Here is a 25,590-nt window from a genome sequence, read left to right on the forward strand (position 1 = left end):
TTTTTTTAGTAGAGACGGAGTTTCACCGGGTTAGCCAGGACGGTCTCAATCTCCTGACTTCATGATCCGCCCGTCTCGGCCTCCCAAAGTGCTGGGATTACAGGCTTGAGCCACCGCGCCCGGCCCAGAGTTTTATTCTTTACAGGAGGTCAGTGCCCATCACGTTCCCTGTCTACAGACAAATAAACAGCTGCTCTCTTCAGAGCGGCGGCAGCAGTCCTGCATGGTTTAGTGAGACCCAGAAGGTTCCAGGAGGCCTTCAGTCCTGAGTCCCTTTCAGTCATCGTCTTCTGAGTCTGACTCTTCTGCGGACTCGGATGCGCTCTCTGGCAAGTCGTCTCCCATCTGCTGGAACCTTCCCGACTGTGAATCCCACATGTATTTGATGGTCACCTTGAATTCAGCCATCTCATATCCAAAAAGCTTCTGCAAGAGACAAAGGGAACAAATAATCAGGAGGAATGAAGGTATTCAAAGTGCAGGGGGTCGTTTTCAGCAGGCAGAAGCAAGCCAGCGGCCCCTCCTGCAATAGCCCTCAAGGCGCAAGACTCACCAGGATGCGAGCCTGCTCTGGGGTCAGCACGTCGCCCTCCTTGCACACCTCATAGTCGGATAGCAGAGTCACCACACCTGCAGAAGAGGGTGGCTCTCAGTTACCTCTGGCCCAGAGGCCTGCAGAGCCCTCTCTGTCCCTGCCACGTTAGGAGGAATCCAGTCAGCCACCTGCTCTCCCCACAGCTCCATCACACACTGGGCAGTGGCTGTCTCCCTGAGGTCCCTTTGATTTGCCACAGCCTTGACCTCCTGGGTTCAAGTGATCCTCTTGCTTCAGCCTCCCATGTAGCTAGGACCACAGGCACACACCACCATAGCTGTCTAATTTTTTGACTTTTTTTTTTTTTAAACAGGCGCCAGGCCCCTGATGTCCCTGTCCCTCAACAGCTGCAAGACTATAAGTTACTGTCTGCCTTCACCCCAACTGTGAGGCGTGCACTCTTAGCCCCATTTTCACATGAGAAAATGGAGGCTTGTAGAAATAACTTGCTCAGCCAGAAAGGGATGAGCTTGCAGGCTTGTGCTCTTGGACTCTAGGCTGTGATCTTTGGATCCAGGGCTGCCCATTACCTCTCCTGAGGGTGGTGGGCAGGCCCAGCTGCCTGAGCTGTGGCTCCATGGAGTGGGGGAACTGCTCCAGCGGCCCCGGGTCCAGGCTCACAGTGAAAGCTGCTTTGTTACCAGCGCGGGCGTAGTCCATTTCTGTGTATTTTGTGAACCACCTAAGGGAAAGAGAAGCGGTAGGAGGGGATGCTCCTGGCCACACCACCAGCCCATGAGTCAGGCTTCCCCAAGTGTCCCGTGGCCCTGGGCCTTCACAGACCTTGGCTGCTGGCCAGCAGCCAGTCCACCGCACCATGCTGGAGAGGGCAGAGAGGGCTGTGGTCCCAGGTCACTAGCTCAGTGACAGGCTTCCAGGAGCAGTTCCAACTTGATGCCGCATATGGAATGAAGTCCCTGCATTCCCTCCCTGAAATCCCCCTCACCCGCCTCTTTCTCTCCGTTCCTCAGCAGTACTTACTCATTCACCTCCTCCTTTGTGCGGTTGGTGAACAGGAGACCCACTTCGCCCCTCAACCTTTTGCTGACCTACAAATCAAGAGTGAGGCCAGCCTGGTCACATTAGAGCAGTGGCTCTCTACTAGGCACGTTTTTGCTCACCAGGTGACATTTGGCAACGTTTAAAGACGTTTCTGGTTGTCATAGCAGGAAGGAGTGGGAGGCAGGAAGGGTGCTATTCCCTGGGTCCGGAGGTGAAGGGAGAACCCAGAGCTTTGAGCCAGGCCCTGCTCTCCTTGAGCCACGGGGCCAGCCAATGGCTGGGGGAGGCTATCACGTGGGAGTAGTGGGAGGGAAGGCAGCTCTGCCTCAGCCCCACCCTGTGAAAACCAGAGACTTACCTGGTGCAGGTTGTCTTTGTACTCATCAGATGGGCTCCGACCCAAGGCCACCATCATCACCTTGTTTTTGCCAAAGAACATCCTACCAAGCAAGAGAAAGAGCGTTCTGTGAAGGAATGCCCTGCCCTCCCCGCCCCTCAGCAACATGCACAGCAGCTCTGGTCCCCAGTGAGCTCAGGCCCAGGCTGAGCCAGTGGCACTCACTTCTCCATGCTGCCTGGCCACAGTGTCCCCACCTCGGGGTCCTTTTCATTATGTTCCCACCCACAGACCCCTGACATGGTAACATTTTGTCTCCCAGCCCATCACGAGCATCATGTATGGGTTCTCCGTCTGGATGTATGCAGGAGGCACGTCAACAGCCTGAACCAGAGCTGGGGCGGCAGGAGACCAACACCAGAGCCAGCTGCTCCAGGACAGAAACTGGCCATGTGGCTCCTGCATCCGGCTCCCAGGTCACTGTCTGTGTCCCAGTGCCCATGCTGACATTCTAAAACTGGTGTGATGCTCCTAAATGGCCCAAAGTCCAGGGTTAAAGGGCCACTTCTCTGGAAAGGACCACCTCTCAAACTTTATCTCCTCAATTGCCAAGTCCTGCCCCCAGGAGCTCGGTGCAAAATCTGCTTTTTTTCTTTTTGTGATGGAGTTTCACTCTGTCACCCAGGCTGGAGTGCAATGGTGCAATCTCAGCTCACTTGAACCTCATGGGTTCAAGCAATTCTTCTGCCTCATCCTCCCGAGTAGCTGGGATTATATTATAGGTGCCCGCCACCATGCCCGGCTAATTTTTGTATTTTCAGTAGAGAAGGGGTTTTGCCATGTTGGCCAAGCTGGTCTCGAACTCCTACCTCAGGTGATCTGCCCGCCTCAGCCTCCCAAAGTGCTAGGATTACAGGCATGAGCCACCGCACCCGGCCCAAGACCAGCTATAACAGTGAAAAGGAAGTGCTCTTCAGTGGCAGGTAGCACTTTGTCGTTATTAAGGTGTCAGTGGCATGACCCAGGCACCTAAAGGGTCAGAAATTGCTCCTATGCTTTGACTGAGAGTAGCCTGGCCGAGTCCCCACTCAGAAGGGCCTTCTTCCCCCTGCCCACTCACCGGCTGTGCTTCCAGGCGTTCCGGATGTCCTTCAGCTTGCTGTTCCTCATGTTGGCCACAGAGAAGATGAAAAGGTACTTGTAGGTGTCCACACATTTCCGAAGCTGTGGGACAATTCACCAGGCTCTGAGTTCAAGCAGCAGCATACAATGGGCACCACTCTGGCCTCAGATGAGAATGAATCTGCTCTGGGCCCCTGACAACTATGGAAACTGGAAGAACTGGAGGCCTCTAATTGGGTTGTCTCCTACCTCTATTACTGAAATTAGGATCCCTAACTACAGGGGAGGCTGAGCCATGGATCTACACCCCACGGCCTTTTCCAGGTTTCTCACTTATCTATGACCAACAGTGGAACTGACCATCAACAGTTAACCTAGAAACATTCACCCACACTAGGAAGGGTCCTGCTACGTGGAAACACATGGAGCCTCACTGTTATAAGGGGAGGCAGCTGATCGGCACTGCTCTAGCACATGGTGCTGGCCAAAGCCACTAGGAGGCAGCCTCCAGGAGTCACTGTGCAGGAGGAGGCTGTTTCATCCAGCCTGCAGCCCAGGTTGGCAAGTCAGAAGCTGTACAGTGGGTTGGTGCAGTCACCTACACCTGGTAAATCTCCCAGGTTTTTTTTTTTTTTTTTTTAAGACAGGGTCTCACTCTGTTGCCCACGCTGTATACCGCCATGTCCAGCTAGTTTTTTTTTTCTTTTCTTTTTGTAGAGATGAGGTTTTGTCATGTTGTCCAGGCTGCTCTTGAACTCTCAGACTCAAGCTATCTGACCACTTGGGCTCCCAGAGTGCTGGGATTACAGGCGTGGCCCACCGTTCCTGGCCTCCTCCTGTTTTTTGTCATTGGGCAGGCTAACAAACCTCTATAAGCTTCAGTGACCCCAAATGCAAAACAGCAACATCATCACCTAGTACCCAGATATCAGGGATGTTATGAGGATGGAGTGGAATGACACATATGAAACAGTGCAGGACAGGGCACAGAGTACGAGCTAGTCAAAGCTGGAAATCATCACTATGGAAGTTTTTGCTGGTGCTGCTGCTGGAGGAAAAAGGGCTGGATTAGCAGCTTGGAGATATTTTTTTCCAATAGTATGCTCCCCTGGCCAACAGTCCTATACCTGCCTTTATAAAACAAACAATTGCAAGCTCTAGAAAAAGAACAACCTCTTACCTCTTCTATCAGGTTTTGTTTCAATTCCAAGCCTTTCTTGGCAGTTTTGGTTAAGGAGACTAATAAAAACAAAAAGGAGAGAGATGATGAGAGACCAATCTAGATGCACTGGAGACTTATTTTTTTCTCCCCTTTGGCAGAGAGCTCAGTTGGATGCAGCCATTCTGAAAAAGGCAGCAAGGCCTTCGTGGCCATCATTTCTGGCACACAAAGCCATTCCCAGGGCCCATGGAATGCCTACTCATTAGCATTCCTGGCCCTGAAGATCTCTGGATATAACTCCTGCTATTTAGACAAACTAGGCCTTTCTTAGACCCTAAGGCTGACCCAAAAAACTTGATTGCGGTGTGGGGGTGGAGATTGTTCCTGCTGCTGGGAGTGCTCTCGGTGGCAGACCTCACCTGCTGGCTGAGGCAGGCCCCTGTTTTTTATTTCTTTTTTGAGATGGGATCTCACTCTGTCACCCAGGCTGGCATGCAGTGGCACGATCTTGGCTCACTGCAACCTTGAGCTCCTGGGCTCAGGCAATCCTCCCACAGGACTACAGGCACACACCACCATGGCCTGCTATTTTTGGCTGGGATCATAGAAATGCACCACCATGCCCAGGTAAGTTTTGTATTTTTGCAGAGATGGGTTTTGCCATGTTGCCCAGGTTGGTCTTGAACTCCTGGGCTCAAGAGATCTGCCTACCTCAGCCTCCGAAAGTGTTGGAATCACAGGTGTGAGCCACCACACCTGGCCCCTTGCTGCTCTTGACCATGATGCAGAGGCCACTCTAGCTGGCCTATGCTGTGCAACCATGAGACTGGGGACTGAATCTCCTGTTATGTATCTGCACTCCAGTTTTGCAATTTGGACCCACAGATGCAGCAACACCTCTCTGGGGAGGAACATGTACCTCTACCGTAAAAATGGCTGGGGCCCAATTTGCCCTCTACCCAGAGAGTTTGCATTTGCCAGACCTGACCTGGGCCCCCTCCACAGAATCAAATCGTTCCAGAAACACTTAACAGAACTCCAACTGCAAAGCCCCGGGCGCCTTCACAAAGAACCCGGGCCTCTCTTCTTTAACCTGCCCGGCACTCAGCCCCTCTTAACAAGGTACCACACGGACAAAGACACTGACATCAGTCAATGGTAAGTGGAGCAGAGGGAGGCAAACGAAATATAGCGGGCCACTTCCCACCATTTCCACTGTTACACCTTTGGCTCAAGTCAGCATCACCCTCTTGGATTAATGCTGGCCTCAGTGCTTCCATCCCTGCCCTCTGCCCTGTCTTTCCCAACTATTCTCACCAAGGCAACCAGAGTGACCCTTTATAAGCAAAGGTAAATCACATGGGTCCTCTGCTACCCACTTCACCTGGGCAGGAAAGCCAATGCCTTACTAAGGCCGAGGAAGTCCTGCCCTCTCTGCCTAACCCCTCCCCCAACTGTATTTGGCTCCTTCTGCTCCAGCCCCACTGGCCTCTTGTCCCAAACATGTCAAATCTGCTCCCACTTCACAGCCTTTTCAGTTTACGTTCCCTCTACTTGCAACAGCACTCGCCCAGATAATTCCACAGGTGCACAATTCCACAGGTTGCTCGCTTCCTTTAATTTTCTGTTCATCTGTCACCTCATCAGTGAGACCTTTCCTGACCACATTATACAAAATATCGCCGTCTCTTCACCCCACTTTTACTCAATCTGATTTTTAGCATTTTGTGGAATGTGTTTCCCCTGAAACGTTAGGCTCGATAAGAAATAGGCCTTCTTTGTAACTGCTGTATCCTTCAACGCCTAGAAAGTGCCAGACCCCTGAATATTTTTGAACACGCCAGGGAGTCGGGTTAAAAGAGATGCCACCACAGCAAAGGTGGTCAAAAATGGTCTCTCAAGAGGTGCTCAAGTCAGGCGTAGTGGCTCACTCCTGTAATCCCAGTACTTTGGGAGGGTGAGGCGGGAGGGTCGTTGGAGCCCAGGCCTTCGAGACCAGCTTTGGCAACACACTGAAAGTCGTCTCTATAAAACAACAACAACAACAAAGCCTAGCTGGGTGTGGTGGTGTGCGCCTGTAGTCTCAGCTACTCGGGAGGCTGAGGTGGGAGGCTCGCTTAAGCCAAGGAGGTCAAGGCTGCAGTGACTTATTTTTGAGACGGAGTCTCGCTCTGTCGCGCCCAGGATGGAGTGCAGTGGCGCGATCTCGGCTCATTGCAACCTCTCCCTCCCGGGCTCAAGCGATTCTCCCGCCTCAGTCTCCCAAGTAGCTGGCATTACAGGCACCCGCCACCACGCCCATCTAATTTTTAGTATTTTTAGTAGAGAAGGGGTTTCACCATTTTGGCCAGGCTGGTCTGGAACTCCCGACCTCAGATGATCCACCCGCCTTGGCCTCCCAAAGTGCTGGGATTACAGGCGTGAGCTACCGCACCCGGCCTGTGGCGCCACTGCACTCCAGCCTGGGCAACAGAGCAAGACCCTGTCTCAGAGGGGTCCTATTAACTGACAACGAAAAAGGAGCAAGTCATACGAAGAGGTAAGCATGCCAGACAGAAACAACTGCAGACACACAACGCCGGACACGGGAACAAGCCTGTGCTGAAAGAAGGGAACGGGGAAAGGCAGCCAGGGTGGCGGGAGCGCAGGAAGATGAGAAAGGGCCGAGGTTGGGAAAAGTGGGCCGAAACGGCACCAGGCACAGCCGGGGGCGGTGTTCAGGAGCTGCCTCCCGGCACAGTAGGCCTTGTAAGAGCACTTGAAACTAGGCAAAAGAGTCTCCGCTCCCCGGACCCGACCAGGCGTCAGCCCCCTCTGGCAGTTTTACGGCCTCGAAGCCCCCATTCCAGCTAGTAGCGAGGCAGCGGAACACCTCGAGGATGTCCTGGCGTTCCATTCTGCGCCCCTGCCGCCCCGAAGCTCTCACCGCAGGCTGGGCAGCCAACCCACGGAGGTCCCCCCAGGGGCCCAACGCCCCCTTCGCCTACCTTTCTTGTCGCGCTTGGATTTGGGCATCGCGCTGAATCCACGTGCGGCGGAAGACGGTGCACCTCGTTAGGACCCCGGCGGCGCGGGGGCCTCTGGGACGGCCTTCGGGGGCTGCCCCTCGCGTATGCCTGACCCAGTGTGCACTGCAACCTGCCTCTTCCTGCCGAGCCACCACCTGCGCTTTCTCCCGCGCCTGTAGGGCGACTTCCCGCGTTCCGAAGAAATCCCCGAATCCCGAGCGTCCGACCGTGGGCCTCGCGCACGGTCCCAACTCTGTGGTCCCGCGGAGGCGGAGCCCGCGGCCCGGTGCATGCCGGGACGGCTGTGGGCGGTGCCTGCGCTCCCATCATGGCGGCTGAGTGGGCTTCTCGTTTCTGGATTTGGGCTGCGCTGCTGATTCCTGTGGCCGCGGTCTACGAAGACCAAGTGGGCAAGTTTGATTGGTGCGTACGTGTGGAACATATTCGAGAGATAAGTGGCTGTTTCCACGGTACCTGTCTCCTGCCTGCTAAAGGGAAGGGGGTTGTCATGTAACAGGATTGGCCGCATAATTTGCAGGATCCAGTACAAAATGAAAACGTGGGGCGCCTTGTTCAAAAATTAAGGACTTAAAGTCGTTCGAAGCAGAGCTTTAAACCAAGTGTTAGGGATCCTTCTAAGCTGATCCTTGTGTGTAAGCCGGCCCTGCCATCCAGGCATGCTTGGGGTGCTGGTCAGAGGTCACTGATCCCGTCCTCCCTCGTCAGGTTCCATTTCTTTGACTGGCAGGTTTCTGGTCTACCAGGTGTCAGAGGTCGCCAAGCCGTCAGTGAACTTCAGTTCCTACTCGTATTGGTGTCTTTGTAGGCATTTGAACAGGAGCTTTCGTCTTAAAAGTCCTAAACTGAACCCTTTTCCCCCTCTCATCAACCTAGTCTGGGCCTGGGCTCAGAGCAGGATTGCCCAAAACTCTAAGCAGCTAGAATATGCCATTCATTCCTTCATTCACCCACTCACATCTTCCTTAAGGCCCTGGAGTAGCTTGCTTTTGTTTAAATTTTACCAATTAAGAGTTGTGTGATCTTGGGGAAAGTGGCTTAACCACTCTGTGCCTTGGTTTCTTTGTCTATAGAATGTGTTTATTAACGGTCTGTTATCTACTACAGTACTTGTGAGAATGAATGAGACAGTCCAATTAAATTACTTAGAACAATGCCTGGCTCATTGAATGCAGTCATTAAATGTTACCTGTTATTATTGCTCTTTACACTTTATTCTTCAGGGCCCAGCTCAGATTTCTCCTCCTCTGAAATATTTTCTGTCTTGGAAAAGTTGATTCACATATATGTTGAGTACCTGTTATGCCAGACAGTGGGACAAATACAACATAAGTTACATTTTTAATGATGTGCACAACTGTTCAGAATGTCATATGTATATGTTACACATATATAGCAGGTGATATATGTATCTAATGTTGCAGAATACTAGGTATATGCAATTTTCTTAATTTTCTTTTTGTGAATGAATGAATGAATGAATGGCATTTCCGAACTGCTTAGTGTTTTGGGCAACTCTGCTCTGAGCCCAGGGCCAGGCTAGGCTGATGAGGGGGGAAAGGACTCTGTTTAAGACTTTTCTTTCTTTCTTTTCTTTTCTTTTTTTTTGAGACGGAGTTTCCCTCTTGTTGCCCAGGCTGGAGTGCAGTGGCGCGATCTCGGCTCACTGCAACCTCCACCTCCTCGGTTCAAGCCATTCTCCTGCCTCAGCCTCCCAAGTAGCTGGGATTACAGGCATGAGCCACCGTGCCCAGCTAATTTTGTATTTTTCGTAGAGACGGGGTTTCTCCATGTTGGTCAGGCTGGCCTTGAACTCCTGACCTCAGGTGATCCACCCGCCTCGGCCTCCCAAAGTGTTGGGATTACAGGTGTGAGCCACAGAGCCTGGCTAATAAACACTTCCGGTTTTTTTTTTTTTTGAGGCGGAGTCTCACTCTATCTTCCAGGATGGAGTGTAGTGGCGTGATCTCTACTCACTGCAAGCTCCGCCTCCCAGGTTCATGCCATTTTCCTGCCTCAGCCTCCCGAGTAGCTGGGACTACAGGCGTCTGCCACCACGCCCGACTGATTTTTTGTATTTTTAGTAGAGATGGGATTTCACCATGTTAGCCAGGATGGTCTCGATTTCCTGACCTTGTGATCTGCCCGCCTCGGCCTCCTGAAGTGCTGGGATTACAGGCATGAGCCACTGCGCCCTGCCACAAATGCTTCTTATATGTCCTAAAATGAGTGTGATGGTGATAGCCCTGTGATTTGTTCTTTTCTGGAGCATTTTGTGGAATAGTGATTTTAGCTCCTTACGTTCCCCTGTACTCTTTTCCTCAGGAGACAGCAATATGTTGGGAAGCTCAAGTTTGCCTCCTTGGAATTTTCCTCTGGATCTAAGAAGTTGGTTGTAGCCACAGAGAAGAATGTGATTGCAGCATTAAATTCCAGAACTGGGGAGATCTGTGAGTGAACTGGGAACTGTGTCTACTGGCTGCCTAAGGGATGTAAGGCTTACCATTGCCAACTCTGCCTGGCTGATTCCTGAATAAGGGACATGTTGGCCAAAAGACGCCTCTCCTAGTGGATTCTGACACTTTTTTCAGTCTTATCATCTTTGAATATTTGTATATTCCTATAACTGACCTTTGCAGTTTATTCTCTTAGCCTGAATCCTGAGTGCCCTTAAATAGGATATTGCTGCAAGCCCAGGCGAGAGGATCACTTGAGCTCAGGAGTTCAAGACCAGCCTGGGGATCACAGTGAGGCCCTATGTCTAAAATTAAAAAAATTGGTCAGGCATGGTGGCTTGTGCCTAGAGTCCCAGCTACTTGGGAGACTGAGGTGGGATTCTTGCTTGAGCCCGGCAGGTTGAGGCTACAGTGAGCTGTGATCACGCCAGTTCACTCCAACCTGCGCAGTAGAGCAAGACCTTGTCTCAAAAAAAGATGCTGCTGCAGAAAACACATTATTCTACTTTGCAGTAAACTCTCACATACCCTCAATTACCTACATTGGCTGGATGTTTTTAGGCACTAAAATAATGGAAATAGAATTTATGATTACTATTTTTCTTGTGACTTGGATGGATTTTATTAATCTTATTGTTGTTTGTTTATGTTTGATGGGGTGGTAGTGGGGCCTGGACAGTAGTGGCTCCTCTTAACCCCTTCTACCCTCATTACTCTGTGAATGGTACTGGATCACTGCCAGTTAGCTGTACTCCTTCACTCCCTCGAAATAAAACTGGACATTGCTGTGCAAATGAAGAGCTCTTCATTTATCTCTTAGTCTTCTGGGTTGCCTCCTTCTGTTCATAGTAACGTCTAACTTTCATGTCTCTCAGTGTGGCGCCATGTTGACAAGGGCACGGCAGAAGGGACTGTGGATGCCATGCTGCTTCACGGACAGGGTAAGCAGAATCCTTCCGTGCCTCCATTGTGTGGCCGGCTCCCTGTCCCATTCCTTGGCTCCGTCATCTGTACAGGATCTGGTAGGGAAAGGAGATGGGGGACTCCTGACAGTGAAGGACAGGTACCTGTTTAACATGTATTTGCATCCAGAAATCAGAGGTGAGGCCATTGCTCACAGTGGGACCCTAGGAGGCGACAGAACAAGTGGGAAATGAGTTCACCATGATCTTTTCTTTTCCAGATGCAATCACTGTGTCCAATGGAGGCCGAATCATGCGTTCCTGGGAGACTAACATCGGGGGCCTGAACTGGGAGATAACCTTGGACAGTGGCAGGTAGAGGAGAAACTGGATTCTATCTTGACTGAGTTAAAGGATTTACCGGAACACAGATCTGCATAGACAGCAAGTCTGGGCTTGTGGCTTTTTCCCAGGGACCACTGGAGAGCCAGCCGTTGAGCTCCCATTGTGGATATGCTTGCTCGGCCAACGTGTATTGCCATTGAGTGCGCGTTGTGGATATGCTTGCTCAGCCAACATGTATTGAGCACCTGTTAGATGCAGAGTTCCAGGTGCAGTGTTTGCGCTTGTGCTTGAATGCTGTTCCTAATTTCACTGTGATTTGTGAGTTTTGCAATGTTCCAGATAAAAGAACATAATATAAAACTTCCAATGTTTAGTTTTGTTTAAAGAATAACTTGACCTATCGTTACATCTTTGCTGAAGTTATTTTTTTTTATTTATTAGGTTTTTTGAGACATAGTTTCACTCTGTCGCCCAGGCTGGAGTGCAGTGGTGCGATCTTGGCTCACTGCAACTGTCGCCTCCCAGGTTCAAGCAATTCTCGTGCCTCAGCCTCTCCAGTAGCTGGGATTACAGGCATGTGGACCATGTCTGGCTAATTTTTGTATTATTAGTAGAGACAGGGTTTTACCATGTTGGCCAGGCTGGTCTCGAACTCCTGACCTCGTGATCCTCCCGCCTCAGCCTCTCAAAGTGTTGGGATTACAGGCGTGAGCCACCGCGCCCGGCCCCTAAAGTTGTTCAAATGATAGGGTCATTTGTATTAGCTTATATATCTTCTGATAGTAATTCATTTGGTAAACACGTGGTGAGCCCCAGGCGATGGGAACACACGGGACTGTGAGACAGCTGCTGTCATCGAGGATTCTGCTGTCCATTGGGAGGCAGGTGGGTAGCACAGTAATGACAGCACTGTCTGATGGGTATGTGGCAGAAGGTAGGTCCAGTTGCTGTGAAGTCCCAAGGGAAGGAGGGAACAGCCCTTAGGAGATGTAGATGGTTTCAGGGAAGCAAGCAGTGTGACCACATGGTTGCGAGTGCAGAATCTCAAGTTGGCTAACAAGAGGCAGAGCCAGGATTAGGATTCTGCTGTGTTTGACCCCAAAGCCTGTTTTCTTACCCACCAAGCAACAGTGAGTACTGTCCTGGACTGTCTCCCCCAGCCTGAGGCTCTGCAGATGTGGGCTGCTCTCAACCTGTACTTGTGCTCAGTTTCCAGGCATTTGGGCTGGTTGGCCTGCAGGAGTCTGTGAGGTACATCGCAGTCCTGAAGAAGACTACGCTTGCCCTCCATCACCTCTCCAGTGGGCACCTCAAGTGGGTAGAACATCTCCCAGAAAGGTAAGGCCGCCTGTTTACAGCCAACAGCTGCCTCGTCCTACTCTCTACGAGCTCCTCTTTGTCCTTGAGGGACCCAAAGCATTTGCTTTAACCCAGGCCTTTCTCTTATTGGTATTGCATGGAGTGTGTTGCACTCACAAGATCTTGAAGGCTGTGAGCATGGGTGAGACTCCAGAGTATGCCTGGAGTTTCCTTTGCACTGAGGAGAACACTCTCAAACTGGGGCGCTAGGGCGAGGCATGCTACGGGAGCCACTCACTCGCTCATGGTTTTATGGTACTTTGTGCCTTCTGACTTCCAGTTCAAGTACTAGTTCTGACTGAGCCTTTCATTCATATTAAGAGTCAGAACAACTCAAGAAGAGCCCAGGGTAGGCTGAGTGAGTATGAAATGGTTTCTCAAGCTCCTGCTGGTAGAAAGCATTGAAATTGGGAAGGAACAGGAGGGAGGGAACAAGAGAAAAGGATCTACTTAGACACCCTGTGGCCATTTTCAAAGTTTAGAGCAGGAGTCAAAACTTCAAATTCTTGCCTGGCACAGTGTCTCACACCTGTAATCCCAGCACTTTGGGAATCTGAGCTGGGTGGATCACTTGAGCTCGGGAGTTCGAGACCAGCCTGGGCAACCCCATCTCTACAAAAAATACAAAAAATTAGCCAGGCATGGTGGTGCATGCTTGTGATCCCAGCTACTTGGGAGGCTGAGGTGGGAGGATCACCTGAGCCTCGGGAGGTAGAGGCTGCAGTGAGCCGTGATTGCACCACTGCACTCCAGCCTGGATGACAGAGTGAGACACTGTCTGAAAAAACACAACAAAGAAAATGCTATGAGGCGGGTTATGAAATATCCATGAGCAACACTGGCTGGATGGGAGCTGCAGAGCGCCTGGCCTGACTGGAGGGGGCAACCTTACCCACCTGATTGGCACTCTGTATTTAGGCTTAGCGTTGCCACGTCTTCTAACTGTAGGAAAATTTAGAAATCTGACTGTGAAGTATAATCTCTTCTAAATGTTGACAACTAATTCAAATTAAGAACAACAACAAAAACCCCCAAACTGTATGAGCCAAACAAAACCTATTTGGGAATTACTAGTTTGTGACATCTGGCTGAGGCCTGGCAGCCCCTGAGAATAATCCTGTCCTGGGTTTAAAGCTGACGCTCCCGTTTCTTCTTCCCTCTCTTAGTGACAGCATCCACTACCAGATGGTGTATTCTTACGGCTCTGGGGTGGTGTGGGCCCTCGGAGTTGTTCCTTTCAGCCATGTGAACGTTGTCAAGTTTAATGTGGAAGATGGAGAGATTGTTCAGCAGGTACGGGAGGGTGACAGGAGCCTGTGAATAAGGTGGGGTTGGCGGGGGACTCAATAGATTTCTTTGTACTGGGGAACAGGGAACGTGGCTGGGCAGATGCAAAAGCTACTTATGCTCCCTCATTGTCGTCACTTGCCAGCTGCCTTCCCATTAGGCCTCTATTTAAAGTACTCATATTTGCATGTGTTATCTCCTGGGGTGGCTAAAAAATTACGCAGATCTAGTCCCTGGCTGTAAGTATCTTAACGGTGCTGTGAAATCACAGTAGGACAGCACATATGACAAATATGGTAGAGAAGTGCAGATCTGCAGTGTCAGGTATTTAAAATTATCGGGTTTATTTTTCCAGTGACCAGAAATCCTGATATTTTTTCCACCTTTGGAGGCTCTCAGGAGGTTGGAGGGTGGGGTTTCAGGGGACAGGAAGAATTCCTGTGGAACCAACCATGAAGAACCCTTGAACTTAGGACCCCCAGTGGGATGCTGGCAGCAATACTGCTGTTGGGCTGAGAGGGAAATGTAAAAATCTTTCACGAGCTTCCTGTTAACGATGACTTTTCTGTAGGTCAGGGTTTCAACTCCATGGCTGCAGCACCTGTCCGGAGCCTGTGGCGTGGTGGATGAGGCTGTCCTGGTGTGTCCTGACCCGAGCTCACGTTCCCTCCAAACTTTGGCTCTGGAGACAGAATGGGAGTTGAGACAGATCCCGCTGCAAGTGAGAGGCTGCCACAGCTGCTTCTGGCCTGAGGCATTTCCTGTGGGGAGTAGAAAGTTTGGCATGATTCCCCCAGAGGGTCTTTCTCCCAGACTCTTCCTGAGCAGTGGAAGCCATTCAGGCCTCTGGCTGAACTGGCATAAGGGGAAATTGGCCACCTTCTCCTTTGGGGAATTTGAACTGGAGCATTTGGAGCCACCTGCCGTGGCCCAGTTACTTCCCCTGGTAAAGTAGGGCAGAGGGTGTGAGCCTCGGATGGGTCAGGGACTCGTCAGCTGTCAGCTGTAATCCTCCTCCTCCTTGCCTTCCAGTCTCTCGACTTACAATTTGGAAGTGGATTCCAACCCCGGGTCCTGCCCACCCAGCCCAACCCAGTGGACGCTTCCCGGGCCCAGTTCTTCCTGCACTTGTCCCCAAGCCACTATGCTCTGCTGCAGTACCATTACGGCACCCTGAGTTTGCTTAAAAACTTCCCACAGGTAACTGCAGGCAACATGGTTTGCTGGGATTCAGGACATCTCTCCAAGACATGGATGTTAGGCAGTGCTTTTGAACCTGGAAACATTTGCTCTTAGGCCCAAGACTGATGACACCTTCCCTTAAATGGTTTGAGAGAGGGTAGGTAGCCTTGCAGTAGAGATGGTATATTTCCTCCTGAGTATTACAAAGGATCTTTAGAGCAAAACCAGTGCCTGCCTTAGTCCAAAGGAAATATGGGGACATAAATGAGAGCTTCCCCGTAGATAGCAAGAGCAAGCAGCATGGGACTTAAGGTTGACGTGTGCCTGCATTGGAGGTAGGGGAGAGTTCTGTTTTCAGCTGTAGATGCAACTAGCGCCTCGCTCTGCTCTTCAATGCCTGACCATTCTGCTCCAAAGTGGGGAGCACTTTCAACTCTAAGGCCAAGGGCCTTCCCTGGAGAGGTGACCCTCTGTAAGGCAGCTGGCTAGTACTGGTCCCATTTAGGAGCTGATGTCTTGCTTTTCCCCCAGACTGCCCTAGTGAGCTTTGCCACCACTGGGGAGAAGACGGTGGCTGCAGTCATGGCCTGTCGGAATGAAGTGGTGAGTATTGAGAACAACAGTCAGCACTTGGGATTTTCCTTCCTGGTCTCTGCCAGGAACCCTGAAAATCAGAAGTCTGGGCACATTGGCCTGGTCAGTTTGAACCTAGGGGTCAGGAGGCTGTTGAGAAGTGAGGTCTTGCCTCACCTATAGAGCTTTCTGTACACCCCATTTCTCCCCAGGAACGAGACCCTAATGTGATGACCTTACTTTCATATGGGGCTATTAAGGGTTGAATAGGCTTTGTGGGCAGGGGTGAGAAATGAGCTTTGCCTTCTCCCAAGTGCTAAGAAGACAAAAACAAAAGTGTCATTTCAGTGACTGGGAAGTGACCCTTTGGCTGAATTTTCTCCTGTCCTTCTCTTTCTCATAGCAGAAACCTAGCAATTCTGAAGATGGGTCAATGGGGAGCTTTCCGGAGACGTCTAGTTCAAAGGTAGGGTGTGGCATTGGGCAGTATGCCAGACCGAGAGACACAGGAGGCCACCAAAGAGAGTTGGGGGCACAGCTTTGGTTAGGAGCAGGTCTTAGAGTTCCCAGCTTCAAATGGGGTTTCCTAAGTACTGTAAATTAAATGATGTTTCTCTTAATCTCATTTTACCGGGACATTAGGAGGTAGAATGCCTAGAGTCTGTTCCTAGCCACTTTCTCCTCTGGGCCTCTGCGTCCCCATTTTTCTGGGGATCCCGGCTGGCACAGTTGAGTAGTAATCTGTGCAGTGACCCTGAAGCGGAGGCGTCAGCCCTTGGCTGGAGGCATACATAGGTTCCTGCTGTGGCTTCCATCTCAGCGTTTCCCTGCCTCCTGTCTTGCTCAGTCTTACCTTGCTCAGCCCTACCTCTCTTTCAGAAGTCTGCTACTCTGTACTGGCTTCCAAGACAAGTGTGGTAGTTGTAATTTCATTTATTTACTCAGGCACCTTATTTCTGCCTTAGCATTTGGCTTGCTTTTCTCTTATTTTCCTTTGCATATATTTCCCCTTCTGGCCTGGCTCCTTCTCTAGGGTATTTGCCCCAATCCTTGGACTTCCTTTGGTGGGCTTTGCTTTCGGGGGATACCTCTAGTTGACCTGTGCTGTCTGTACCCCTAGGACTCTCTGGCTTGCTTCAATCAGACCTACACCATTAACCTGTATCTCGTGGAGACAGGTCGGCGGCTGCTGGATACCACAATTACATTTAGCCTGGAACAGAGTGGCGCTCGGCCTGAGCGGGTGAGGCAGAGCCTTTCTCTGCAGACTGTCCTGTGGGCTTCTCAGCACGTGCCTTCCTTTCCTCAGGGCCAGGTTTTAGCCATGGAGCTTGGATTAGGCTCTCTGAACATGTGTTCTAATGCTCTCTGAGCCACTGACTTGTTGGAAATCACAGTAAAGGCGGGTATTATTTATGCCAGCTCGTCATTGTGTACCAGGCACTGTTCTAAGCTTTTAACTTACATATTAATTAATTTAATCCTCTGGACACTCCCGTGAAGCGATTGTTCCTGACCTGGTTTTAAAACGATTCTGTGGCCTGCTGGGATCGAGTACCATAGCCAGAGTCACGGAACCAGTAAGAGGTGTTGCTGGGGTTCAGATTCAGGTCTAACCTCCCACAGCCTGAACTCGTCACTACCCAGTATTGCCTCTGTGTACATTTGGTTGTTTACCTCAGCTGCTTGGGCTGTGGCTTCTTTGTTTCTAAAGCAGAAAGTCTAATGCCGGCCTCCCGCTCACTTTGTGGGGTGTGATTAGAACATGGATGAATGGCATGGTACCCGTGCAGTACTCATGTTCCTCCACAGAAAGATCTGGGAGACCCCAGCATCATTGTGTTGGCACCTAAGAATGTGTATCACTTACTGGCATCCAGATGATAGCTACATTGTTTAGGTATCAAATAATGCCATGGCTTGTGCCTCTGTTAAGTCCTAATCTTTGACTCCTGGGGTCTGGTGCTCTCAGAGGCATTTGGATCCTTGCTGACTACATTGGTCTTGACTGTGTGGCTTATAGCTGTATATCCAGGTGTTCTTGAAGAAGGATGACTCAGTGGGCTACCGGGCTTTGGTGCAGACGGAGGATCATCTACTACTTTTCCTGCAGCAGTTGGGTAAGTAGACCTCATTCAACCCATTTTTTTTTATTTCCCCAGGCCTTCCGATGTGTTCCAGTCAGACTGTTTTTTGGGAGGCTGCAGGTTTCTGGAAGAGATTCAAGTGGAGTGTGCCCCGAGCGTTTTGTTCACAGCCAAATGTCACCTGCTTTTTTTTTCAAATTTTTTAAATTTTTAAAATTTGAGATAGAGTCTTGCTCTCTTGCCCAGGCTGGAGTGCAGTGGCATGATCTTGGCCCACTGCATTTTCCACCTTTCGGATTCAAGCAATTCTCCTGCCTCAGCCTCCTGAGTAGCTGGGATTACAGGCACGCCCCATCACGACCAGCTAATTTTTGTATTTTCAGTAGAGACAGGATTTCGCCATGTTGGCCAGGCTGGTCTCGAATTCCTGACCTCAAGTGATCCGCCTACCTCAGCCTCCCAAAGTGCTGGGATTACAGGTGTGAGCCACCGTGCCTGGCCTGTTACCTGCTTTTTTTTTTTTTTTTTTTGAGATGGAGTTTTGCTCTTGTGGCTCAGACTCGAGTACAGTGGCGTGATCTCAGCTCACTGCAACCTCTGGCGTCCAGGTTTAAGTGATTCTCCTGCCTGAGCCTCCCAAGTAGCTGGGATTACAGGCATGCACCACCATGCCCGGCTAATTTTGTATTTTTAGTAGAGATGGGGTTTCACCATGTTTGTCAGGCTGGTCTCAAACTCCTGACCTCAGGTGACCCACCTGCCTCGGCCTCCCAAAGTGCTGGGATTATAGGCATGAGCCACTGTGCTCGGCTCTTTTTTTCTTTTTTGAGACAGTTTTGCTCTTGTTGCCCAGACTGGAGTGGAATGGTGTAATCTCAGCTCTGTGCAACTTCTGTGTCCTGGTTCAAGTGATTCTTCTGCCTCAGTCTCCCGAGTAACTGGGATTACAGGCGCGTGCCACCACACCTGGCTAATTTTGTATTTTTAGTAAGAGACAGGGTTTCACCACGTTGGTCCAGGCTGATCTCGAGCTCCTAACCTCAGGTGATCTGCCTGCCTTGGCCTCCCAAAGTGCTGGGATTACAGGTGTGAGCCACCACGCCCGGCCCTTGTCACCTGCTTTTGAAGAATAACTTGGCCTTCTTGGTGGGATACATAACTTTCCTCCCTTGACCTATTGATTCCAGCCCCTTGCTCTGCCATTTCTCCTTTTATGCAAGAGCTTGTAGTAATCCTGAGTCAGCGAGAAGAGTCTCTTTAGAACATCTGGGAGGCAGCCTTAGCTTTTTTTTTTTTGAGACAGGGTCTCACTGTTGCCCAGTCTGGAGTGCAGTGGCACAATCATGGCCTCACTGTAACCTCAATCTCCCGAGATCAAGTGATCTTCCCACCTCAGCCTCCCAAGTAGCTGTGACTACAGGCGCTTGCCACCATGCCTGGCTAATTTTTTGATATTTTTATTTATTTATTTATTTTTTGAGATGGAGTCTCGCTCTGTTGCCCAGGCTGGAGTGCAGTGGCGTGATCTTGGCTCACTGCAAGCTCCACTTTCTGGGTTCACGCCATTCTCCTGCCTCAGCCTCCTGAGTAGGTGGGACTACAGGTGCCCACCACCACGCTCAGCTAACTTTTTATATTTTTAGCAGAGATGGGCTTTCACCATGTTAGCCAGGATGGTCTCGATCTCCTGACCTTGTGATCTGCCTCCCTCGGCCTCCCAAAGTGCTGGGATTATAGGCGTGAGCCACCTCGTCTGGCCCTGATATTTATTTTTTGTTGAGATAAGGTTTTGCCCTGTTGTCCAGGCTGATCTCAAATTCCTGGGCTCAAGAGATTCACCCACCTTGGCCTCCCAGAGTGCTGGGATTACAGGCATGAGCCGCTGTGCCCAGCTCCAGGCTTAGCTTTGTAAAAATGTTTCCTGTAGGAGGAAAGGTGGTGCTTTGGAGCCGTGAGGAGTCCCTGGCAGAAGTGGTGTGCCTAGAGATGGTGGACCTCCCCCTGACTGGGGCACAGGCCGAGCTGGAAGGAGAATTTGGCAAAAAGGCAGGTATGAACCTAAGAGGTTGGAGCTGCAGAGTTGCTGGAGGGGTCAGTCTGGAAATGACCACAAGAGACACCGTGTCATGCATCTCCGGCTTCCTGGGCTTGGCGGATTGCTAGTCTTTTCTGAACGAGCTCTGTGATGATGTTCCAGTGCATTTGTGGCCATATGGTTTATGAAACCGTTCTTGTCTGTGAAAGAACGAACTGTGAATCCTTCTAGGGAAAGCTGAGGGAAAAAAGTCTTTTTTTTTTTTCTTTTTTTGAGACAGAGTCTTGCTCTGTCACCCAGGCTGGAGTGTAGTGCCGCAGTCTTGGCTCACTGCCATCTCCGTCTCCCGGGTTTAAGCAGTTCTCCTGCCACAGCCTCCTGAGTAGCTGGGTTTACAGGTGTGCGCCACCACGCCCGGTTAATTTTTGTATTTTTAGTAGAGACGGGGTTTCACCATGTTGGTCAGGCTGGTCTTGAACTCCTGACCTCATGATCTGCCCACCTTGGCCTCCCAAAGTGTTGGGATTACAGGCGTGAGCCACTGCGCCTGGGGGGGAATAAAGTCTTAACTTGGTATAGTAATAGCTACCGTTGCCTGTGTACTAAAAATTTACCAGGCACTGTATACTCATTGTCCCTAAAGCAGCAGCCACATCTGTCTGGAGACACGATTGGGTTGATCTGGGTAGTGTGGAAATAGCCCAGTGCCCTCTAAAGCTGGCCATGGTCCCAACTGCCTGGATGAACTTGATTCACTCTGCTCTGATTCAGTCCTGCCCCCCACCCTCTCTCTTCTGTCCATTCATCCAACTCTCCACCGGATAGCTATTGAGGGCCTGCTGTGGATCAGGCACTCTGCTAGGCAATGCACATGTTCTTAAGCTGAGGATTAATTTGACTTTACTGTTTATTTCTGCTGCCTGGATCCAGCGATTCAAGGTAAAACCTGCTTCTTGCTGCCTTGTTGCTCGTTGCCTGCTCACATGGCTAGCTTTTGGTTAATTGTTTTTCTTCCTAGCTTGGACCAATGAGGTACATCCTTGGGGTGTGTGTGTGTGTGTGTGTGTGTGTGTGTGTTGACTGCCATGCTTGTGACTTGTCCTGTTGCTTCTCACTTCTCTTCCTTGAGCAGAGGTGGGTGGAAAATAAGATCAGCAGAGGTTCTGCTCCTTTTTTAGTAAGTGCTCACCATGTACCAGGCACCACGCTAAATCCTTGATGTACGTCGTATGATGTAACTTTCCAACAGTCCAGTGGGTTACATGCCCCTTTACAGATGAGGAACCGGAAGCAAAAAGGTGAAGTACCTTTCTCAAGGTTGCCCCATAGTGAGTGGTGAAGCTGGGATCTTAATTTGGGCCTGGCAGATTCCAGAGACCATGCTCTTTACCTTGCTTCCTTGCATCTGTTTCCAAATCTGTGGTCTCCAATGAGGAGATCTGGAGGGCAGTGGCTTCACTGATGGAATCAGGGGAAGAGTGAATGATGGTCCTGGGAACTCGTTGCAAGTATGTCTGTTGAGTGCAGGTTAAACAGTTGACAAAGTAGGAATGAAGCAGTGGGAGATGGAAGTACCTGCTCATGATACACATTCATTGACCTGCACCCTCCACCCCCACACTCATACCTCTTCTGGCTTTGTCATGGCACCCAGAAACCTTCCTCTGGCATCTTGGATGTGGGGCTATGGTGGAGACATTCACAGCATGGCTGCCTCCTGCATGTCTAATCCCTGACCTCCTAGTCTATTCCAAGATTCCAGCTGGGTTTAGTTGTAAGAGCCAGTTAAGTAGTTTTTAGAAGCTCCTGCCTGAGCCTTACCTGAGTGTGAGACTGTTGGCATCAGATATAGGACTGCCCTTTGGGCTTGTGGCCTAGAGTGTGGACTTCACCACTCCATAGGAGAGGCAGAGATTCCTCATTAGGAAAAGCATGTACCTCCTTCTGGACCCCTAGTCTGATGTAGAGTGTGTTACTTTTCCTTTACACAAGATGGCTTGCTGGGGATGTTCCTGAAACGCCTCTCGTCTCAGCTTATCCTGCTGCAAGCATGGACTTCCCACCTCTGGAAAATGTTTTATGATGCTCGGAAGCCCCGAAGTCAGATTAAGAATGAGATCAACATTGACACCCTGGCCAGAGATGAATTCAACCTCCAGAAGATGATGGTGATGGTAACAGCCTCAGGCAAGGTGAGTGTGGTTTAGACTCCAGTTACTGAACCTTTTCAAGTTCTGAGGGTGAGGAACAAAAAGCCTTTGGTGGGGGATGACACTGGTTCTAGTTTTCAAGGACAGACTCAGTTCTTCGGTTTCTTTTTCTAGTAGTGAGCCAAGTATTTGTTTATCTTGCAGCTTTTTGGCATTGAGAGCAGCTCTGGCACCATCCTGTGGAAACAGTATCTACCCAGTGTCAAGCCAGACTCCTCCTTTAAACTGATGGTCCAGAGAACTACTGCTCATTTTCCCCACCCCCCACAGTGTACCCTGCTGGTGAAGGACAAGGTGAGGCATCCAGCTATAACTTGAGCCAGACTCAGAGTGGCTTTTTTTGCTATTTTGTAACTTAAATTGCTCCTAGGCCCTTGGAATTATGTGAGTTAATGAGGCACATTCAAGGGTTAGAACTCTTGTTTCTTCTAGTTTCATGCCTGGGTGAAGGAACCAGCCAGCACTGATGTGGAATTGTTTAGAAAGTGGGTGTGACTTCACCAGCTACATAGGGAGCCAGCTCTCCTCTTTTCTAAGCATTGGCTGTTAGTAGCTGAGTGGCTATTTTCTCTTCTCTCTTTGAGGAAGAGCAGGACACAAAGATATTTTTGTGTCTTCCCAGAATTAGAATGGATTTTTGTGTATTCATTCTAGCACAGAAGGTGGGCTTGGTAGACACTTGCTTGGAATGGCTGCCTGATGCGATTTTGGCTCACTGCAGCCTCCACCTCCCAGTTTCAAGCGATTCTTGTGCCTCAGCCTCCCAAGTAGCTGGGATTACAGGCGCATGCCATCATGCCTGGCTGATTTTTGTATGTTTAGTAGAGACGGGGTCTCACCATGTTGGCCAGGCTGGTCTCAAACTCCTGACCTCAGGTGATCCACCCGCCTCAGCCTCCCAAAGTGCTGGGATTACAGGTGAGAACCACCACGCCTGGCCAGGTTGCTGAATTGTTACTTGGTTTTTTTATTGGTTCTTGGTTAGAACTGGCGGAGCAGCCAGGCAGTGGCTCACACCTATAATCTCAGCACTTTGGGAGGCTAAGGAGGGTGGATTGCTTGAGTCCAGGAGTTCGAGACCAGCCTGGGCAACATGGTGAAACCCCATCTCTACAAAAAATAAAAACAGAATTAGCCACGTGTGGTGGTTTGTGCCTGTAGTCCCAGCTACTTGGGAGGCTGAGGTGGGAGGATCGCTTGAACCTAGGAGGTAGAGGTTGCAGTGAACCTTGATCATGCCACTGCACTTCCAGCATGGGTGATAGAGTGAGACCCTGTCTCAAACAAAAAAGAACTGGCAGAGACAGTTTGATGTTTTCCTTTGTGACGTTAGCCTAGGGGACTATTCACCTACAGCCAAGAACTTATTTTCCACAAAGAGGGCAAAGACTAGGGAACCCCCACAGTTGCTAAGCTGGAGTCCCAGCTCTTCAGGTCTATCCCTAGGATTTGCAGTCTTTTCTTGTTGGTGGAGCCTGACAGTTTGCTCATTTTAGGAGTCGGGAATGAGTTCTCTGTATGTCTTCAATCCCATTTTTGGGAAGTGGAGTCAGGTGGCTCCCCCAGTGCTGAAGCGCCCCATCTTGCAGTCCTTGCTTCTCCCAGTCATGGATCAAGACTACGCCAAGGTGTTGCTGTTGATCGATGATGAATACAAGGTACTGTGTTCAGAGGGGATGGAGAACATGCTAGTGGAGTCGGGTTTGGGGCCAAGTGGTCAAACACAGCAGCCCAGAGATGGAGTACTCTCTGCACCCAGCACATGTTTGGGCTCTGAGGCCATCCTGAAGAGAAATGATGGCTGTGTCTACAGTTGTGAAAATTCAGGTTCTTAACAGAACTGAATGTAAACCCTAAACTGAGTTCACTAGACTCGAATTCTTTTAAGATTTGCTGTTTTATTCTTAAGGCTCTCTTTGATGGGGAAATTTCCTAACTCTTTCCTTGGGCTCTCTGGGTTTTTCAAGGTCACAGCTTTTCCAGCCACTCGGAATGTCTTGCGACAGCTGCATGAGCTTGCCCCTTCCATTTTCTTCTATTTGGTGGATGCGGAGCAGGGACGGCTATGTGGATATCGGCTTCGAAAGGTGGGAAGGCGTGTCCTGGCATGACCCTTTGTGGATGAGATGCGGGTGTTTCCTGGCCATTTGGCTAAGAAGTGAATTATGCTACTCATTCTACTGTAAACTTAGATTAGCGTAATCCTGATGTCTGTTACAAAGTCAATCATTTGTTCATGTTTGTTGGGCAGCTACTACATGGCAGGTATGGTTCTAGGTGCTGTGGACAGAGTGGTGCACAGTAGACCTAATCTCTGCCCTTATGGAGCTTTCATTCCACATTCTTTTTCTTTTTTTTTGAGACGGAGTCTCGCACTGTCGCCCGGGCTGGAGTGCAGTGGCGCGATCTCGGCTCACTGCAACCTCCACCTCCTGGGTTCAAGCGATTTTCCTGCCTCAGCCACCCAAGTAGGTGGGATTACAGGCATGCGCCACCACGCCCGGCTAATTTTTTCTATTTTTAGTAGACATGGGGCTTCACTGTGTTGGCCAGGATGGTCTCAAACTCTTGACCTTGTGATCCACCTGCCTCAGCCTCCCAAAGTGCTGGGATTACAGGCACGAGCCACTGTACCCGGCCACATTCTTTTTCTATAGCGGAGAGATGGGACTTTTTTTCCATTCTTGGGAGAGTAGAAGGTAGGAATGTGGGTTGAGTAATAAGTTGTACTTTTATATGAAGATGATGTTGACCAACTCATGATAGAATGTGTGCTTTGAATTTTATTTCTAGAAAGGGGGTCAGTTTGCTTTAATCCTCACATACTTGAGACCAACTCTTGTAAACAGTGATACAAGCTGGCTCTGAAGTCCAGCTCTGGACTGGCATGGCCTTGTTAGCAGGACTGTTTGGAGAAGTACTCTGTGGTGTGCCCTCACAAACAGCTCTCCCATCCTGTCCTGTAAGGCCTTTTGAGAGGCAAAGAATTTAAGAGCTTAGACCCAATTTGCTGGATTTGAAGCCTAGGTTTGTCACTTACTAACTTTGTGACCTTGGACTCTGGCCTTCTGTTTTCTTAGCTGTAAAATAAGGTGATAAATACCTGTCTCAAAAGGTTGTTGTGAGAATTCAACACATAAATCACATAAAACTGCCTGGCACATGGTAAATGCCATCTGAGTTGGAGATGCTGTTGTTTTGAAAATGCAGTGCCCTTTGGTGACATTTGTAACAGCTAACCTTAGCATAAACGGCACTGGAAATGGTCTGCCCAGGAGACACATTCTTTACCCTTGTGAATGAAAAAAAAAAATTGTCCTTCCAAGTTAATAAAATGAGGACCTTGAAAGAGACAGTTTTGTAGATTCAGGGGAGTGAACTGGAGTGTGGGTGTCATGAATCTGGAGTCTTGAGGACATCATCTGAGTGAACAATGACAAAGGAAGACAAAGGAGGCAGAGCTGTCTGTGGGAAGTGGGCCAGGTGTGCGCGCGAGTCCTGGACCACAAGGGAGTGTACTGCCTTTGCCCTCACTTGGTGACCTTCTTCTCGGGATGTTTTAGTGAGTTCTCATGTTTTCAAAGAAGGTTGTGGCAATGAAGTCTTATTATTAATAACTTTTATTATTTTAAAAATTTAGGTAATACATGAGTATATTCTCATTGTAAAAGAGTCCATTGATACAGAGAGGTGAACAAGCAAAATGTGAACAGACCCTTGTAGCCCCCTTTCCAGCGGTCTTCCCCTCCCCAGGTGGAAAGCCTGTCAGCAGTTTGCTGTGCCTCTTTCCACTGTCCTTGTGTATTTACAATTCCATATCAACAGCTGTGTGGACACACCACATGTGTGGCTCATACTTTTTTTTTTTTTTTTTTTTGAGACACAGTATCACTCTGTCACCCAGGCTACA

General features: G+C 49.9%; 2 protein-coding genes across 6 annotated transcripts in view; one reads left to right on the plus strand and one right to left on the minus strand.

Moving 5' to 3' along the window:
• MRTO4 (mRNA turnover 4 homolog (S. cerevisiae)) lies at positions 1-7,555 on the minus strand. The gene is made up of 8 exons (XM_011934033.1): positions 7,206-7,555; positions 4,237-4,295; positions 3,055-3,158; positions 1,956-2,037; positions 1,577-1,644; positions 1,126-1,277; positions 554-630; positions 1-426 (listed from the first exon to the last, which is right to left on the minus strand). Exons 1-8 carry the CDS (start codon positions 7,231-7,233, stop codon positions 277-279), a joined length of 720 nt encoding a protein of 239 aa, XP_011789423.1. The 5' UTR covers positions 7,234-7,555; the 3' UTR covers positions 1-276.
• The window catches only part of EMC1 (ER membrane protein complex subunit 1), a 27,969-nt gene continuing 9,650 nt past the window's right edge, over positions 7,272-25,590 (plus strand). The window contains exons 1-18 of one of the 5 annotated variants that reach the window (XM_011934027.1): positions 7,272-7,649; positions 9,570-9,694; positions 10,576-10,641; positions 10,884-10,977; positions 12,157-12,285; positions 13,473-13,599; positions 14,165-14,314; positions 14,626-14,793; positions 15,307-15,378; positions 15,752-15,814; positions 16,469-16,591; positions 17,372-17,468; positions 19,363-19,485; positions 20,401-20,409; positions 21,463-21,662; positions 21,825-21,974; positions 23,177-23,338; positions 23,648-23,767. In XM_011934027.1, coding sequence (XP_011789417.1) covers positions 7,555-7,649; positions 9,570-9,694; positions 10,576-10,641; positions 10,884-10,977; positions 12,157-12,285; positions 13,473-13,599; positions 14,165-14,314; positions 14,626-14,793; positions 15,307-15,378; positions 15,752-15,814; positions 16,469-16,591; positions 17,372-17,468; positions 19,363-19,485; positions 20,401-20,409; positions 21,463-21,662; positions 21,825-21,974; positions 23,177-23,338; positions 23,648-23,767 — 2,073 coding nt within the window. In that variant the 5' untranslated portion in view covers positions 7,272-7,554. The remainder of the gene's footprint in view (positions 7,650-9,569; positions 9,695-10,575; positions 10,642-10,883; positions 10,978-12,156; positions 12,286-13,472; positions 13,600-14,164; positions 14,315-14,625; positions 14,794-15,306; positions 15,379-15,751; positions 15,815-16,468; positions 16,592-17,371; positions 17,469-19,362; positions 19,486-20,400; positions 20,410-21,462; positions 21,663-21,824; positions 21,975-23,176; positions 23,339-23,647; positions 23,768-25,590) is intronic. The other 4 variants (XM_011934029.1, XM_011934031.1, XM_011934030.1 and 1 more) reach the window with 4 other exon arrangements.

This window comes from Colobus angolensis, unplaced genomic scaffold (genome assembly GCF_000951035.1).
Source record: "Colobus angolensis palliatus isolate OR3802 unplaced genomic scaffold, Cang.pa_1.0 Scaffold130, whole genome shotgun sequence".
In the NCBI taxonomy this organism is placed as follows: Eukaryota; Metazoa; Chordata; class Mammalia; order Primates; family Cercopithecidae; genus Colobus; species Colobus angolensis.

Excerpts from the sequence above, each read along its gene's own strand:
- MRTO4 (XM_011934033.1), bottom strand. The coding sequence starts at position 7,233 with ATGCCCAAATCCAAGCGCGACAAGAAAG. Across the intron at positions 631-1,125 it reads GCCCACCACCCTCAGGAGAG|GTGTGGTGACTCTGCTATCC; the intron begins GTAATGGGCAGC and ends CCTCTTCTGCAG. Across the intron at positions 427-553 it reads CAGAGCAGGCTCGCATCCTG|AAGCTTTTTGGATATGAGAT; the intron begins GTGAGTCTTGCG and ends TGTCTCTTGCAG.